The sequence below is a fragment of the Maniola hyperantus genome, chromosome 11, assembly GCF_902806685.2.
Source record: "Maniola hyperantus chromosome 11, iAphHyp1.2, whole genome shotgun sequence".
In the NCBI taxonomy this organism is placed as follows: Eukaryota; Metazoa; Arthropoda; class Insecta; order Lepidoptera; family Nymphalidae; genus Maniola; species Maniola hyperantus.
In genome coordinates, this window is record NC_048546.1 from 4400408 (window position 1) to 4418290 (window position 17883).

The 17883-nt window shown below is 36.2% G+C and overlaps 1 protein-coding gene across 1 annotated transcript in view; it reads left to right on the forward strand.

Annotated features, from left to right (window-relative positions):
• LOC117986299 (uncharacterized) overlaps window positions 1-16249 on the forward strand; it is a 59594-nt gene extending 43345 nt beyond the window's left edge. Inside the window, exon 2 of the mRNA XM_034973135.2 lies at window positions 15148-16249. Coding sequence (XP_034829026.1) covers window positions 15148-16013 — 866 coding nt within the window. The 3' untranslated portion in view covers window positions 16014-16249. The remainder of the gene's footprint in view (window positions 1-15147) is intronic.
• Window positions 16250-17883: the final 1634 nt, after the last annotated feature.

The window sequence follows — 17883 nt, forward strand, 5'->3', positions numbered from 1 at the left end:
AACTTTTTGATATATTCAGGGACAAAAAGTAGCCTGTGCATATGCTCCATAATGCAAGCTGTCTCTGTTACATGATGTTCGCGACTTCATCTACGTGGATCTAGGTTTTTAATAATTTCGTGGGAACTCTTTGATTTTCGGGGATAAAAGTAACCTATGTCCTTCCTTGAATTTTTTTAAAACCGATGGGGCGAGAAAAGCTAACAGACAAACAGACAGAGATTCGCATTTTTAATATTAGGATATGGAACTTTGATATGGATATGGAAGTATGGATTCTATAAATATAACAGTTTCTTTTTGTCGTAGTCTTAATGCTAAATAGTTGATAGACATGATGTTTATCGTAAAGTCTAAATCAGAAAGTATCAGATAGTTACCGTTATGAGATTAATAGAAACGGTCACGACCCTCAGTAATGAAGGTTAAAGATGATCAAATGACAGATACAGTTGAATTTATAAGATTATTACATAACATCCTGCTCATCACAATAATAGTTCCATTGATAAGTTCTATTGATATTTTATTAATGAAGATCCATAATAATTATTACATCTTGATAAGCTAATTATCTATCTGTTGTTACCTGCCATTGTGGAATTCATCTTTCTTATCTAATGACTACAAAGGTTAAGAGGCAGAAAGTTACTTTAACAAAGCGTAATATTTATGTAATTTGTTTTGTAGCCCGTGGCAAAGAAAGTGCGTTTATGACTTTGGCATTTGTTTGTTAAATAAAAAGGTTGATGTTTCTAACTACTCGTAATAAAGGAAAGTCTGTTTTTTATTGATGTGATATTAAGCATATAAGTACCTAATTGGTGATATTGGAGAGGTATCGTGTACTAGAGATAGTGATGTCAGAGTGAACTAGAGTGAGCGAATTCTCGGCTTGATCCTGAATCGACGGTCATGTCAAATATTAAGGTTTTGGCTATGGTGACGTAAAATAAAATAAAATAGTGTTACTTTAGGGCTACCTGCGTAAATGTGCTGACACTTCACGCCTGTCAGTAACGTCGAAGTCTCGACGTTTTGTTAGAAGTTCCCTAATTTCTGAGCCTCAATAGCTCAACGGGTAAAGGAGTGGACTGAAAACCGAATGGTCGACGGTTCAAACCCCGCCCGTTGCACTATTGTCGTACCTACTCCTAGCACAAGCTTGACGCTTAGTTGGAGAGGAAAGGGGAATATTAGTCATTTAACATGGCTAACATTCTTTTAAAAAAAAAAAAAAAAAAGTGTACACTGTGGTGATGTTCCGCAAAACGTCAGGCCAGGCGTGCTTTTTGTCATCCAATAGACAGTCTGTGCTTTTTAGGGTCCCGTATTGGGCATTATCAGCGGGACAGGAGTGGAGAAGACGGGTAGAGAGGCGCGAGAGGTGCAACGGATCGATGTGATTTTTTGTATGCATATAGACCTGGAGAGTGACATAGGCTACTTTCATACCGGAAAATCAGAGAGTTCCCTCGGGATTTTAAAAAACCTAAATCTACGCGGATGAAGTCGCGGGCATCAGCTAGCCATGAAACAAGTTTGTTAGTTTACTTATTTGTTACACAGCGTACACTAAATAAGCTATAAAATTTTATGGATAGTAAACATATTTCACACTACGCACTTTATTGCCTACTGCTTCGCTTGATCGTTTGTTTTACCTACTAATTGCACGATTTAAGACTGCACTAAGTACTTATAAATACTAAAAGAGTAATCACGTACTAATCTAAATATATAAAAGGAAAAGGTGACTGACTGACTGACTGACCGATCTATCAACTCACAGCTCAAACTACTGGACGGATCGGGCTGAAATTTTGCATGCAGATATATAATATAATGACGTAGACTTCCGCTAAGAAAGGACTTTTGAAAATTCAAGTCATAAGGGGGTAAAATAGGGGTTGGAAGGTTGTGTAATCCACGAGGACGAAGTCGCGGGAATAAGCTCATACTTATTATAAATGCGAGGTTTACCTATGTGTCTGACTATTTGTTTATGTAGGTATAAGTATCTGTTACATTTTCACAGAGCTAGCATCTCGGAGACGGATAGCCGATAGGTTCCTTTTTATCACGGACAATCAAAGTTTCCACGGGATTTCGAAAAACCTAAATCTTCGCGGATGAAGTCATGGGCATCATCTAAGCTTTTTATCTATCCTCTTGAACTGCAGTTTCTAGTCATTGTCAAAATATAATACTTCTGCTCGTCTAACTATACCTTATATACCTAGGTAATTAGGCGGAGAAAATAGTAGTTACCGACAGATAGTTATGAATAAAACACAAAAGGTAGGTATAAATCACAAATGTTTACATAATAATAATTAAATATAACTATTTACGCGATTTTGTAAGTTCCTATTTTATATACTAACCGAATAAGTAAAATCTCTACACACGCAACACTTAATTGGTACGAAAGTATGAACAGTTTTTAGCCGTTTTTCCACAACATAAGTAACTTGCTTGGTTCACGTGAATGACAAATTAAAAACAAGCATAGTAAATACCTACACCATTTTACATAATACCAATAGGTATACGTCGATAACGTGAAGATGTAAATAGAAAACGTACACGATACTTATATACATACGAGAGCTTTTCCATTTAATGATGACATGTAGAAGAAACATTCACACATATTGAGAACATTATAAATGCTTTTTTAATTCTTTTTAGGGTTCCGTACTATGAAAGGAAAAACGGAACCCTTATACGATCACTTTGTTGTCTGTCTATGTCTGTCTGTCTGTCTGTCACTCTGTCAAGAAACCTACAGGGTACTTCCCGTTGACCTAGAATCATGAAATTTGGCAGGTAGGTAAGTCTATAGCAGACATTCGGGGAAAATCTGAGAACTGTGAATTTGGACATCACACAAAAACAATTAAATTGTGGTCCTGAACTAATAATTAGTATTTTCAATTTTCAAAGTAAGACAACTATATCAAGTGGGGTATCAACCTGTGCATTCTAAAACAGATTTTTATTTATTTTTAAGCATCATAGTTTTTGAATTATCGTGCAAAATGTCGAAAAAATACGACTGTAGTACGGAACCGTCACTGCGCGAGCCTGATTCGCACTTGACCGGCTTTTTTTTTTATTTTGAGAACATAATAATTAATGATTTATTAGAATTATCTATATCAGTTTTTGTCAATTGACGAAGTACTTACGTATTGCTCATCAAACCACAAACGACTTCACAGATAAAAGCTTGAGAGGTTACCTCATAAGATGCATATGCCTTTCCTCACTGAAGAGCTTACAAATTAGACCAATTATTTACCGTCAGATTATTATGTAACTGGAATTAAGTACTTCATATAAGAGCCTACATTTATATCACTGAGGGTTGGCAATTTTTTTTTAAATAATACCTATTGCTTCATTATTTTAGTACTAGCTTATGCCCGCGACTTCGTCCGCGTGGACTACACAAATTTCCAACCCCTGTTTTATCCATTTAGGGATTGAATTTTCAAATATCCTTTCTTAGCGGATGCTTACGTCATAATAGCTATCTACGTAGGTATGCCAAATTTCAGCCCGATCCGCCCAGTAGTTTGGGCTGTGCGTTGATAGATCAGTCAGTCAGTCACCTTTTCCTTTTATATATACATATATATTTTTTTAATAGATATAGCGAGCAAACGAGCAGGCGGGTCACCTGATGTTAAGTGATTACCGCCGCCCATGAACATTTGCAGCACCAGAGGAGCCGCCGATGCGTTGCCGGCCTTTTAGGAATTTGTTGTTCCGCCCCTTGAATAACCCCATGTTATAATCTAGTGGGAACACCGCCGATGGGAGATGGGATAATAATTATCAAGCATGATTATTCGCGAATCTTTATCGTACTAATATTAATTTGTGAAAGTTTTAATGTTTGGATGTTCATTACTCCTTCACGCCACAATGGCTGAACCTTCTAACTCTATGGGCTGAACCAATTTGGTTTTTTGGATTGGAGATAGCTTATATCCTGAATTAACACATAAGCTACTTTATCCCGGAAAACCAAAGAGTTCCAGCGGGATTTTTAAATAAGGCCTACTGTTACTAACAATTTATGGATGAATTATCTGAAAATAAATGTTTATTGTATTAGTAAAAAATCTATATGGTCCATGCGGATGATGTCACGATTCTATAATTTTCCGGGATAAAGAATAGCCTATGTCCTTCTCCGAGATGCAAGCTTTTGCCAATGCCATTTCTGTTCCTTTCGTCTGAATCCGGTTAAATAGGTGGACAGTTATAGTGCGACAGACAGATAGGACACTTTTACACAATAATTTTAGTAAATAATATGGATTCTGAATCTTATAAATCAGTTTAGGATAGAATTAATATCTTAACTACCTACCGTGACTCATCGGAATGCCGTTGACTTGCCTACGAAACTGAATAATTTGTTCACCTCGCTCCTTGAGGTAAGTACTTCATTGTATTTGTACCGTAATGTCTGATATCAAACAAATAAATCCTTGAGACCTTGTAGAGACCTCTCTAATACAATCATTAGACCGTAGAAATCATAAATTCCCTAATGTGGTAACTGTACAAAACATTTTAGTGGTTAAAGTCTCCCCCAAGGTTTGCATTTGTTCTGCATCAGTCACCTTGTTCTGTTAATCATGAGTGATGGAGTAGAAAAGTATCCAGTTGTCCTTCATGCAAACATTATTCTTCGCAAGACACCATGGTTTTAGCATCAGCGATCAGCGATTTCATTGTTTTTCGGTAGTAATGCCACGTGTGAACGCTCCAATCGGACGAAGAAAGTCGTCAAAACGCGATACAGCATTGAAACAATCGCTAAAATGTGCGATTTCAGTAAGTCATCATCATGATTAACCCATCGCCGGCTCACTACAGAATACGGGTCTCGTCTCGTATAGTTTGGCCATAGTCTACCACGCTGGCTATGTGCGGATTGGTAGACTTCACACACTTTTGAGAACATTATGGAGAACTCACAGGCATGCAGGTTCCTCACGATGTTTTCTGTCACCGTTAAAGCAAGTGATATTTAATGAAATTAAATACGCATAACTCCGAGAAGTTAGAGGTGCGTGCCCGGGATCGAACCCCGACCTCCGATTAGAAGGCCGACGTCCTAACCACTAGGCTATCACACCTTTCAATAAGTACAGCGATCGAACGTCCTCAAAACGTGAAACAGCATATCGATGCTGCTTCGCCTTCGGCAGCCGTAAAATCACTGATCAAAATAAAAATAAATAATTAAACAGAGGCCCTGATCTATACTCATGAGCTGCAATCCCGCTGGATTGCTTTGTCTAGACGTCTCCGTTAACTGTATGAAGTGTTTCCTTAGGTTGACCCTAAGGTCTGTATTCTCGTTTCATCACACTGGACGTCCACTCAGTCACTCACGATGCGCGGCGAACTATAACAATAAAGGTGTGAGAAGTCGTGCACGATGGTCGAAGCGTGCAGCTTTGTTTTGTATAGCGTGTCTCGTTCGTCGAGCATGTTAAAAAGCAGAATACATAATTCACAGCATAATATTACTAAGAACCGGACTTAATTTCAAAAGGACATAAGTTCATGACGAATTAGATGATGCTTGATTTATTTAGGCTTTTTAAAAATCCCGTAGAAACTCTCAGATTTTTCGGGATAAGAGCATATTATCTGTGTCCGGGATACAAACTACCTCTTTACCAAATAGGCGATGCCCGCAATTTCAGCCACGTGATTTTAGACTTAAAAATCCCGTAGAAATTCTTTGATTTTCCGAGACAAAAGTAACCTAAGTATGTCCAGAGACTTTCTATCCTAGGTGCTCATGACCATTCCATCATCATATCCCTGTCCTGTCCCCAACAAAATCGATTAGATAAACGGATATGCCATGAAAGGTAGCAGACAGACGAAAACACTTTCGTATTTTTATTATAATGTTAATTAATTTGGATTATTTTACAGACTAATTTAATTGGCAAATCAGCCTTTATTTGTGGTAAATCAATAAAAATCATATCTTTAAGCTTTGTATACCGTTGGAACGCAGTAAACATAAGAATCTTTAATCTCGCAGCAATATAAGAAATAATGAAACTCTTTAGTACCTCATAACAAGAATACAAAAGCAACCTATACTCAAAAATGCCGTAATCTTTCGCGAGTTCCTAATCGAGTCTGTAATAAAAAGCGAGAGATTTTTAACTAACACAACTATCTATAGGTATGTGATTGTGGGTAGATATATTTATATAGGTACCCACTTTCTTCAAAAATATAATAATAATATAAATAGAAAAACGATCTCTTTATATACTACGGACTGAATTGGGGATTCCAAATAAGATTTTTTTTGATGCGAGTATATTTAGGCCAAAGTCTATCACGCCGGCTTACTGATTGGCAGACTGCGTTAAAGGTTATACCTACAATAGAACTCTTTGGTTATACGCACTATTTATTTTAATCCTATTAATAATGACCTCATATTATAAAGGCATGTGCTAATTTAGTAATGGAATTTATAACAAGGAATAAACAGTGTTGTCTACTTTTTTCCTATATCAGTTACCTACTTAACTGTATTAGCACGTTTGCATTAATGTTATTATTACATTATCTTCGGGTCACGATTATCATTGTATAGGACATATTATACCTACACGATAATATAATATCTTAATCCATTTGTTCCGTGTTTATTTATCACCTTTTGAATTGAAGACAGTAGAAACAATAAGACACTGGTACTGATTCTGAGCACAAGTACATTTTAGAGTGTTCACAATCACATCCTCTTCTTACAAATGTAATATGATAGGGACAGACGCAACTTGACAGTCTTAAATTTAATTTAGAGCTGTCAAACCTCGCGACTTTGCCTGCCAGTCGCGAGCCTATTATTCAAATTTGTAGCGTGCTCTAAAACTTAGTCTTTAAAGGTAAAATTCATGTTCTGTCCTTTTTTAGCAATATTAAAAAAAGATGCAGATACTCTAAATTTACAACAGAATCGGCGCCAGTGTAACATACACGCTTAAAAATATATAGAGCAGTTTTCATAGACTTCAAGCATTACAAACTGAAGAAACAGTAACATTAGGTACAATAAATTTTATCAAACAGTCCAAGTATTAAAATAACTAACTTATCAAAGCAAAATAATAACAAGAAATTGTGGCTGCAAATTTTCCATTATAAAAACGGAATAATAATTAATTAGTGTAGGTACTCAACGCGATCTTCTATATTATAAGCGATCACTGGTGAACCCAGGTAGGTAAGTAGGTACTTTGTGGATCCCAAATGAATTTGGGCAAAACAATACAAAGTTACCAGCAAGTCACGCGTGCTAAGCCTACAAATAAATAAGTTCAGACATGTTGCACAAATGACCGGCATATATGTAACAAGACAAAAACATTCAAACGAACTCAATAATGCTAACTTACGGTCCATTATCGTTGCCGTCTCCACTGTCGACACAATCGATGCTATGCTCTACATTTCATCAATAGGCAATTTGAGAAGAAGAGTTCTGCATTATGTAACACTTACCTACTACTTTTATGTTGAAGCAAAGCTACAAATAACAAACATATTTTTCTTTGTGCTGTATGACAAATACATTAGCTATACATGCTCTAAGAGTATGGACTTCTAAAAATATTAGGTATGTAGGTGTCTAGGTACCTATTCTAAGAAAGTAGGTGGCTATACATAATAATTTATTACAAGGCTTTTTGGCTATACATAGTAATTTACAATTTACATAAACCAATGTAAAACTAACCGGGAACTTTTTTTGGTGGTTTATTGCTTCAGCAGAAACTTTTTTCTGCAATACGTTTTACCAAAACTTCATGATAAGAATATCCTTCAATAAACTTATGAAGAATTTAGCAAGCTACAATAGTTAGCAGCAAAAAGAAAGTGTGTATTTGTTATTATTATTTCAGTAAATGTCGATGCGTCAGCCAATTAATTATAATATTGGAGGGATCGCACTTAAAGTACGGTAAAAGGTATTAATATAAAAATGCAATAGCGTCAGGGGTAATGGGTTATTTAAAATAATATGCATTAAGCATATTAGTTTTTTGTTTATAATTTGCACAACAGCTCAGTGCTTGGTACTTTTTAAATTGCAAATCTTCTTTAAAGTTGATTGGATTCGTTAAAAAGATCAATTCATAATATTACATTAAACATGCCTGTTAGTTTAATTTCTCTAAACAAAATATTTTTATCAATGCCCGAGACTTCGTCCGCGTGGACTCACAATTTTCAAGCCCCTATTTCAACCCCTTAAGGGTTGAATTTTCAAAAATCCTTTCTTAGCGAATGTTTAAGTCATAATAGCTATCTGCATGCCAAATTTTAGCCCGATTCGTCCAGTAGTTTGAGCTTTGCGTTGATAGATCAGTCAGTCAGTTAGTCAGTCAACTTTTCCTTTTATATATATTTAGAAGTACCTAGTACCTACATAATGCTTGCATTATCTTTGACGACTCGTTTTGTCAAAGTTATGCCAGTGCTAAAATTAACAGAGATGAATTCACGGGCGATTGATAGTTTATCTAAATATATAAAAGGAAAAGGTGACTGTCTGACTGACTGACTGACTGATCTATCAACGCACAGCTCAAACTACTGGACGGATCGGGCTGAAATTTGGCATGCAATTTGGAAATTTCAACCCGTGAGGGGGTAAAATAGGGGTTTGAAGTTTGTGTAGTCCACGCGGATGAATTCGCGGGAATAAGCTAGTATGCTTTATAATTATAAGGAAATAATGTCCTTTAATAATAGCTGACTGATATAATAAATCAAATAAAAATTATTCACAGTATGTACACTTAAGATTCAATACCATTGTGTAATTGTTGTTAGAGTAGAAGCCAGTTATTTTCTATGTAATCGCTTCCTCGAGCAATTTGCACTGTTTTCCTGACTGCCTCGGGCTAAACAACGAGTATTGTGCCTACTTTACAATAATTAAGGCTAAATTATTGCGCTGTCCCATCCGACAAGTCGACAACCTGTGTTATTGCTTTTCTTATTTTGTTTCTTTTACAAGGAAAAAGATTAATTTTTGATTGACTTTATACTCTTGATAAAATCTAATGAAACTATTCTGAAAATTTTCCATTCAATTAAAAAACAGCATGAATTTTTTAGAGAAAACATTTAGTTTCACCAATAGCACTAAGGTTCTGCGCAGACGACTGAAAGTAGGCCGAGTGTGCTTTTTGTCCGTGACAATACCTACTTGATAATAGAGCACATTACCTTAGATTACAACAATAATCTATGAATTAAAACTAATTTATGAAATTATCTATGAATCAGGTGCAAACGACTATCAAAAAGTTGGGTGGATTTAGATTATAAAATATGTCGTGGGAGCCCTTTAATTTTCCGGTAAAGCCTATGTCACGCTCCAGATCCTTAACTAGGTATATCCATGCAAAAAATCATGACAATCCGTTTGGACCAGTGGCGGATTTGCCCTAAGGCCCAGTAGGCCCAGGCCTAGGGCGGCTAGATATTAGAGGCGGCCAATCATGACAATAATCACTTTTTTTTTGTAACAAAAATAATTGCGCCTGCTGCGCTCGAGCTCCTATTTGTCATTGGATTGTATTTTACTGACAAATCAAAAAGTAAATTTTTAATCCCCCTCCCCTTCCCCCTCAACTCATGGCTACGACCATGATTAATGGGTGTTGAGAAAGGGGCGGCTGGTACTTACGAAATCCTGGGGCCTAGGGCGGCCAAGACTGAAAATCCGCCACTGGTTTGGACCGTTCCGGCGTGAAGGACAAACCAATAAACAAACACACTTGCACTTCCACATTAATAGTAGGTATGGCATACTACCGTTCGTTCGTGTGGAACTATTTTCGCTACGCGTACTTACCTAGTAATTTTGACCTCAGATTTTCTTCTGCACAGGGCCTTTTTGCAGGAAGAAAATCCTCATGGATACCCCCGACTCCACCGCGGGTGTTGCAATGACCTGCGGACTAAAAACCTCCTCCACTCTTCGATGTCTCCGCTCACGGGTTACGTAGGGGCCTAAAGATTACAATTTAAGTAATAAAATTAAGACAGCAACTTTTTATTTCGTTATGGTAATTTTTGTGGGTTATCAAGTGGCATCACTATGCCAAGAGAAGTAACCACTACCGTACGTAATAAATAATAATGTAGGTACCATACCGTTGCATATTACCTTTATGTAACTACCATTGATTGCCCATAGTGAATTGTAGTAGGTACCTACCTACTACTTAGTTTAGTAGCAAGGTACTTTTATCAAACCACACACCTGGGTGGAAAGAAAACGACAACAAAACCTAGGCATTATAAATATAGATGCTTCCGGCTGTACTCACGATGGTTAGTCGACGTAAGCCCGACTATTTTCGAACCCATCCGGGGTACGCTCGCAATGCCTCGCGGTTGAGAGTAGGTACAGCCGGGAGCATCTGTACTTATCTACCTATTTATAATGGAAATAACTCACCATAGTTTGTTTAAATGCTAAAACTTTAGCATCATCATGATCAACCCATCGCCGTGCCGGCTCACTACAGAACACGGGTCATCTCTCAGAGAGAAGGGTTTTGGCCATAGTCTACCACGCTGGCCATGTGCAGATTGGTAGACTACACACACCTTTGAGAACATTATCGAAAACTCTCAAGCATGCAGGTTTCCTCACGATGTTTTCCTTCACCGTTAAAGCAAGTGATATTTTAATTACTTGAAACGCACATACATAATTTCGAAAAGTTAGAGGTGCGTGCCCGGGATCGAACCCCCGACCTCCGATTTGAAGGCGGGCGTCCTACCCACTAGGCTATCACCTAGTCAGCCCCAAATGTCTACCTCGTCTGTTCGCGGTACCCCCGTCCCCCTACTGACAATGGAAGAAGCTTTGACTACCGACTTGTGGGCTGTGGCGGCATTACCATTCATACCCGACTGACCAACGTGAATAGAATTTTCATCCCCTACAAATCTTTCACAATTAAAAATCCCTGTTTACAAAAGTATGCCTCTGAAATAGGACGAGGTTAAAACTAATAAAATAAAGTACCTAATTGTAATTAATGTATAGCCGTAGAATTTGTTGACGAAAATAATCCATTGATTGACGATTCTGTACTAAATCCGCCCGAATGCGTGCGTAGGTTCCTTACCATCTATGGTAAAGTCTATGAAAATATATTTTATTACATAAAAATTGCGTAACGCACAGATATACATCATTATATACGATAAAACTGTGTCATCTAGTAACACGTACCTACCTATGGGCAGACTCTGGCTTTCGCCTACGAAATACGTTACTGCTAAAAACACCCTTTATGGAAAAGACGTGAGACATAGATAACCAAATGTTGAAATATAAAAAAATTGCCGCTTGGAAAAAAGGAAGTCGCCTGGATTTCAATTTAATCATAAAATAAGTCGATTTTATTTAAACTCGATTTTTCTTGAATGCTAGGTAGGTAAGTATATTTAATGCAGTAACATCATAATTAATACGCCTCTTCTTCTCGAATTTTTCATAACATTATACCTAACCAGGCGTTAAAATCTTGCATTGAGTTGAAAAGAGAAAACTTAACAACTGAATGCGAAATTACCTTGATGCTAAGTTATTACTATGTTACAGTTTTATGTAAACTAGAATTCTTACCATTATTACCTGTTTGTTCTTGGTCAACAAACTGTAATCTAAATATATAAAAGGAAAAGCTGACTGACTGACTGACTGACTGGCTGACTGAGTAGCTGAATGACTGACTGACTGATCTATCAACGCACAGCTTAAACTACTGAACGGATCGGGCTGAAATTTAAGCATGCGGATAGCTATCATTATGTAGACATTCGCTAAGAAACCATTTTTGAAAATTAATTCCCTAAGGGGGTATAATAGGGATTTGAAATTTGTGTAGTCCATGCGGACGAAGTCGCAGGCATAAGCTAGTATTATAATATAACATTATTTCACCACAAAATTAACATAATATCAACACAATAATATCGTTGTAACAAACAATAATGAATGCACATTTCATTGAAAACCACCCAGAATCCGTCACAACCATCCAATTAGCCTCAAAACCATAATAACAAAATACGTGACAAAATATTTATGTTTAAATTGCAGTCACGTATTACTAATAAATCAGGCATATCATCATTATTTTCCACTAACCCCAAACTCTCTCCTGACCTATGGCACAATTTCAAAATCCACTTTGTTTTTGAAAGAAATGCAAATATTGATTATGATAGTGGGTCGGAGGTTACTAGGGTTAGATGTTCATAGATATTTATTACCTACTTAATTAATTCTCACATATATATAATGCTGTTTTAATAATTATTCGAGAACTGTTAAAATTGACACTATTAGACCTCTGTTCTAGATTTACTCTTGATCACTTCCTACTTATTTTACTTTATCATAGGTATAATAATATGACGTTTGGATGTCGGTTTAAGTTTAATGATTCAAAAGCTCTTGTAAAACTTTATTTGGAGAAATTAAGCTTTCCATTTCTATTAAGCTTTTCATTCACAAGTGAGTTTCCAAGTAGGTTGAGTCATATTTTTATGGTAACAGTAATTATTGATAATAGTTATTATTCGTATTATAATTAATGCGAAAGTAACTCTGCCTGTCTGCTTGTTACCAGCTCACGACTGAACTACTGAACCGATCTTGACGAAAAATACAGTGCTTGAATCCAGATCCAGAACAGAAAATGAATGATGGACATACCTAAGATACTTTCTATCATCACCAGCATTAGCTTGTTATTTTTAACTACCTTTGTATTAGATAATTACTTAGGCCGAAAAATCAATTACAAATTACGAAACGGAAACATTATATTTAAAACAAAGCAATCTAATAAAAAGCTTTTGAAAATTCTGGTTTCTAATACTAATAACCCTCATAACTAAACAAAGCTCTACTATTATTTTTCATTAAATTCATACCATTGAAAATCTTTTAGAAAGGATTCGATAATAATTAATTGTACTTCCATGAACTTGTATGTGTCACCGGATTCGTGGTTTGCGAATCGTGACCCACATACATGAAGAACTGACACAAAGGCTAACTCGGGATTGATTAAACTTGAGTGTTACAACAGTCTGTATTTCGTAGGATATAGGTATTGAAATAGACGTACGAAATCCTATTGTTGAGACAACACCATCGCAGTCTGTTATAATAAAATATTTTGATTTCTGTACCAATAATTAGGAGATGCACTTTTTTTAACTAATCATAATATGTACTTAATATTTTATTTTATAAGACAGTCATCGAACTTTAAGACTTTTATTCATTAACTAGACGATGCCGACGACTTTCGCGTAAGTTTCGGGTTTTTAAAAATACCATGGTAACTTTTTGATTTTCCGGGACAAAAGTGGCATAATATTATGTCCTGTGATATGATATCTTATAATAAGTCAATGCATATTATGTCCTTCCCCTGAATGCAAGCTTTTTTTGTATTCGTCAAAATCGATTAAATGGATGGGCCGTAAAAATCGAATAGACAGACAGACACATTTATTATATTAGTGTGATAGTTGATTTTTAAATACGTACATTATGTTTTATATATAATTAAAATTATTACCTAATATTATTTATATGCTTATCTAAGTATTATTACCATATTATTAACATTGCTGCCTATACATTTTTTTATTATTTCTTATAAGACATTGCATGTTTATATTTATTGTGCAACACAAACCAATAATTTATTAATTTAAGTTATTAACTACCATATTTTAATATATAACGTTCAAAACGTGGAAGTATAAAAAAAGTCAATTTCGTAAGCAAGGAATACAAATATATTACAGATTTCATCATCAAGAAGGAAGTAGCATACAAACATAATATTATTATAAATTAAAGATTAGTGTATTATGAAATTCGATTAATATAATCCTCATTTCGAATAATTAAATCTATTATACAGAATGACATTGCAACAAAGCCTAGATACTTATCTAGTAATAGAAATTAACTTGGATATCAATTATTTAAACTAATTTTGTTGGTAGATCTTAAAGTGAGAAGACTGATTGTGAGTGACTTTTAATAAAGAAGTAGAAACCATCAAGATTTCTCTGTCATTTATTTATATTTTAAGTGTTAAAAGATTAGTACTATTAAACTTAAAAGTAATGCTAGTAGGTAGGTACATAATAAAAACCACATAAAAACCACGAAATCAAGACTCAGTGTTTCTTAACAAGACACCGAGAATACGGAAATTATCTCACGTTAGCTTTCCTCTATTACCTCACACCACATTACTTATTCGAACAGGAAGAACTACTTGATACAACTCGTACGAGCCACACGCACAGTCAAGTAGCAATACTCGACAATAGGTGCACATGTCCATTTGACAATTCCAATGTGTAATTCAATGGTTATTCATGCTTCACACATCTTTTACGCTTACAAGCTGTAAAAGTAAATTTACAAGTATAAATTGACGGTAATAAAGCCTACTATGTATTTGAAATAGGAAAATGCAATACTTTGCACACCATTTGTAATGCTTCTCATGGTTTATTTAACAGTTTCTCAAATTTTAGTTAGCTTATTCTGATCTAGTTAGTTCTATCGTTATAGTTCCCGGCACAATGAAAGCAGTAGTTGTGGTGCTGCAAATTACGAATAGGTAGGTACACTGTAAACCGGTTGCTCAGTCGCGAGCTTCTCACAATACCTTGTCCAGCAAATCTGGGACACAAATAGAAGGAACTTGTATTCCTGAGAAAAGAATTTCTTCGTTTAAGACATTGACTTATATATTACTTCGTATGGGCAGGGTTATTGAACAAACAAAATGGCACCCACTCATTGGTGCTTATGCACCAATGCAACCTCAGTGACGTCTGGATTTCAAACGGGTCGTTCTTTAGTATCTAAGAGGTGGCGCTGATTTATTTGGTTTCTAAACTGTGAAAAATTTTGTTAGCTTGACTATATCTTGTCATTTATATAGATGGTTTAAGACGGTAAAACAATCAATTAAACTAAAATTATCATTTCACTTGTTTCAGATGAGCAAGAAGATCTAGCTGCGGAATCGTCAGAAATCATACCAGAAACAGTGGCTCCACCACCGAGTTTACAGAGACAACTAGTGCCAGACTCGATCGCAGCCGCCGATCAAACAGACCACTCGATAGAAGTCGTTGGCGACTCGCAGAACTTCTTCCCAACGTTTGCCAACCTGTTCGAGCCTAGACAGCAAAACAACTTCAGATTGGGCTTTAGTAGCCAAGAAGCAGCGTACAGCCAACGACCGAACTCTTACAGATCATTGCTAAATCATCCTCTATTCGGCAGTTATAAAGGATTGGAAGGTTTTGGAAAACAGGGCACCCAGGCAGCCGCTGAGCCCATAGTAGATGCAAGCACAAGCGTTCTCGGATCTGGAAATTTCGGCATACTTAGAGGCGGCACTTTCTCTGCACGAAACGATGAAGAATCAGCGGAGTTCGATGGATTCAATAACTATTACAATAATGGCCACGGAAGACCGTCTCTTAACGTCGGGTACATAGCAAATCCTCGACCGAACTACAACCAAGATCAATTCGCTAATTTCCGAGATTTCGCTGACATTAATGCTCCAGCGAACCCTGCGTATTCACATTTCGTAGTGGTCTATGCTAACAAAAATGCCACTCTTGACGAAATCAGTGAAGAAACCAGAAATGTACTAACAAAGCCTAAAAATATTATTGAAACGCTAGAGCAGCTCGATACACCAAGTCCGCCGAAGAAGAAGTCCAAAGTAAAAGCAAAACTGGAAGCGACGAAACAAAAGATGCTCCACAAGAAAGAGCAGTGGAAAAAAAGCAATTCTAAATACCTTAACCAAAAACACGATCCAGAAGAACCGTTACTAGCTTTAAGTTAAGCCTAAGTCTAGTGGTTGTAATATAATTATGTGAAAAGACTTGCGTTGTATACGTGTCTAGCGATAAGAAATAGTAGGTATACAATTATTGTTGTCACTTCAAAGATGTGATAAAAGGCTCACTGTCTAAATTAATTAAGCCTAGTGTGACTCGTGCTGTGAGGAATTGAAAATTATGTTCGTAGAATGACTGCTGTGTGCGAAAACTGGAAAATAAATTAATATCCTAAGTTAAATGTTTGTTTTATTAATAAACTAGCTTATGCTCGCGACTCCGCCCGAAATCCCAGACAAAAGGAAATAATTTTTGTAATGCCTAAAATTTAACATTTTTTTTGTTTATATTATCAAAAATGTTGGGCTCGCGTTTTTGTTCTGTATTAGTTGATGGCCGCCCGCAACTTTGCCTGCATTGACTTAGGTTCTCAAAAGTTACATAGGAACTCTTTGATTTTACGGGATAAAATATCTATGTATGTTAGCGGGATGCAAGCTTTATCTATATTATAGTACCTGTTTAAAAAGAAAGATCGTGAAAAGGTAATAGGTAGGTTAGGTAGATAAGTAGTCAAGCTTTCGCTTTTAAGCATCTTTTAAGCCTCAACAAGCATGTAAACGTACATAGCATTATAATTTAGTCAGTACCTACAGATTTTTTCGTAAATGTATCAAAAACTAGATGATGCCCGCGACTTCAACAGAGTGGATTTAGGATTTTATCTACCTACGTCCTACACCCATGCTTTAAATCCTCTATAAAAGATTCTGAAACAGTTAGCTTATTGCCAACATTAAAACACCCAATATCTTAATAACCAGTATGCAACTGTTGATAATTAGGTATTAAAACACTCAAGTCATACTTTTATCACCGATAAACCGACTTTCGTGTTTTAATGCCCCTCTTTATACCACAGTTGCATAAATAACTATTAAGAATCCCGTGGGATCTCTTTAATTTTCCGGGATTTAGTCTAGGTCCTTCCACGGGATGTAAGCTAACTCTGTACCAAATTTCATCAAAATCGGTTAAACTGTTGGGCCGTGAAAAGCTAGCAGACAGACAGACACACTTTCGGATTTATAATATTAGTATGGATTTCGCGCTCGCTTCGCTCGAGCTTTTATTTTATGGTGGTTGATGCCCGCAACTTCGTCCACGTGGATTTAGTTTTTTAAAAATCTCGGAGAAGTTTAATTTTCCGGGATAGCCGTTTCCGAGTGCAAACTATCTCTGAATAGTACCAAATTTTGGTTAAGAATATGGGCTTTGAAAAGGTAACAGATAGATAGCTAAACATTCGCTTTTACAATATTAGTAGGTATAGATGAGGATTTCATCTCGCTCTGCTTTTCTTATTTAAAAGGTACTTTAGTATATAAAATTTTGTAATGGCCGAGCTCGTTTCCCTATCGCACTTCTGTTTACCTCGATTGCCATCTCAACCTGTCGCGAACTATGCTCTAGTCACTAGAGTCTAGTGCGACTGTGATGGCGCTGTTCAAGACCGACAAGGCATGGAAAATATCATTGACCTGACGGATTCAAGGCCCGTTGCCATTAAAATTTTCGCACGCAGACTTATCTAGCAGCACAACTCGCAATCAGTGGACCACAGTTATGGATCATGGACTATAAGTTATTATTACAAGTTTAACATAACAAAATTAACAGCACCATCTAGCGCTGAGTAGCTTATTGCTAACAAGTTTAGAAGACGCATTGGAAAATAATTATTATATAAAATACAAAAAGCTTTGAATACGTGCGCCATCGAGTAGTAAATAGCAAAAATATTTAAAACACGCCATCAGGGGAGTCAGTAAACACAGGGCCAAAAAATTAAATTCAAAATGAATGCGTTACCTA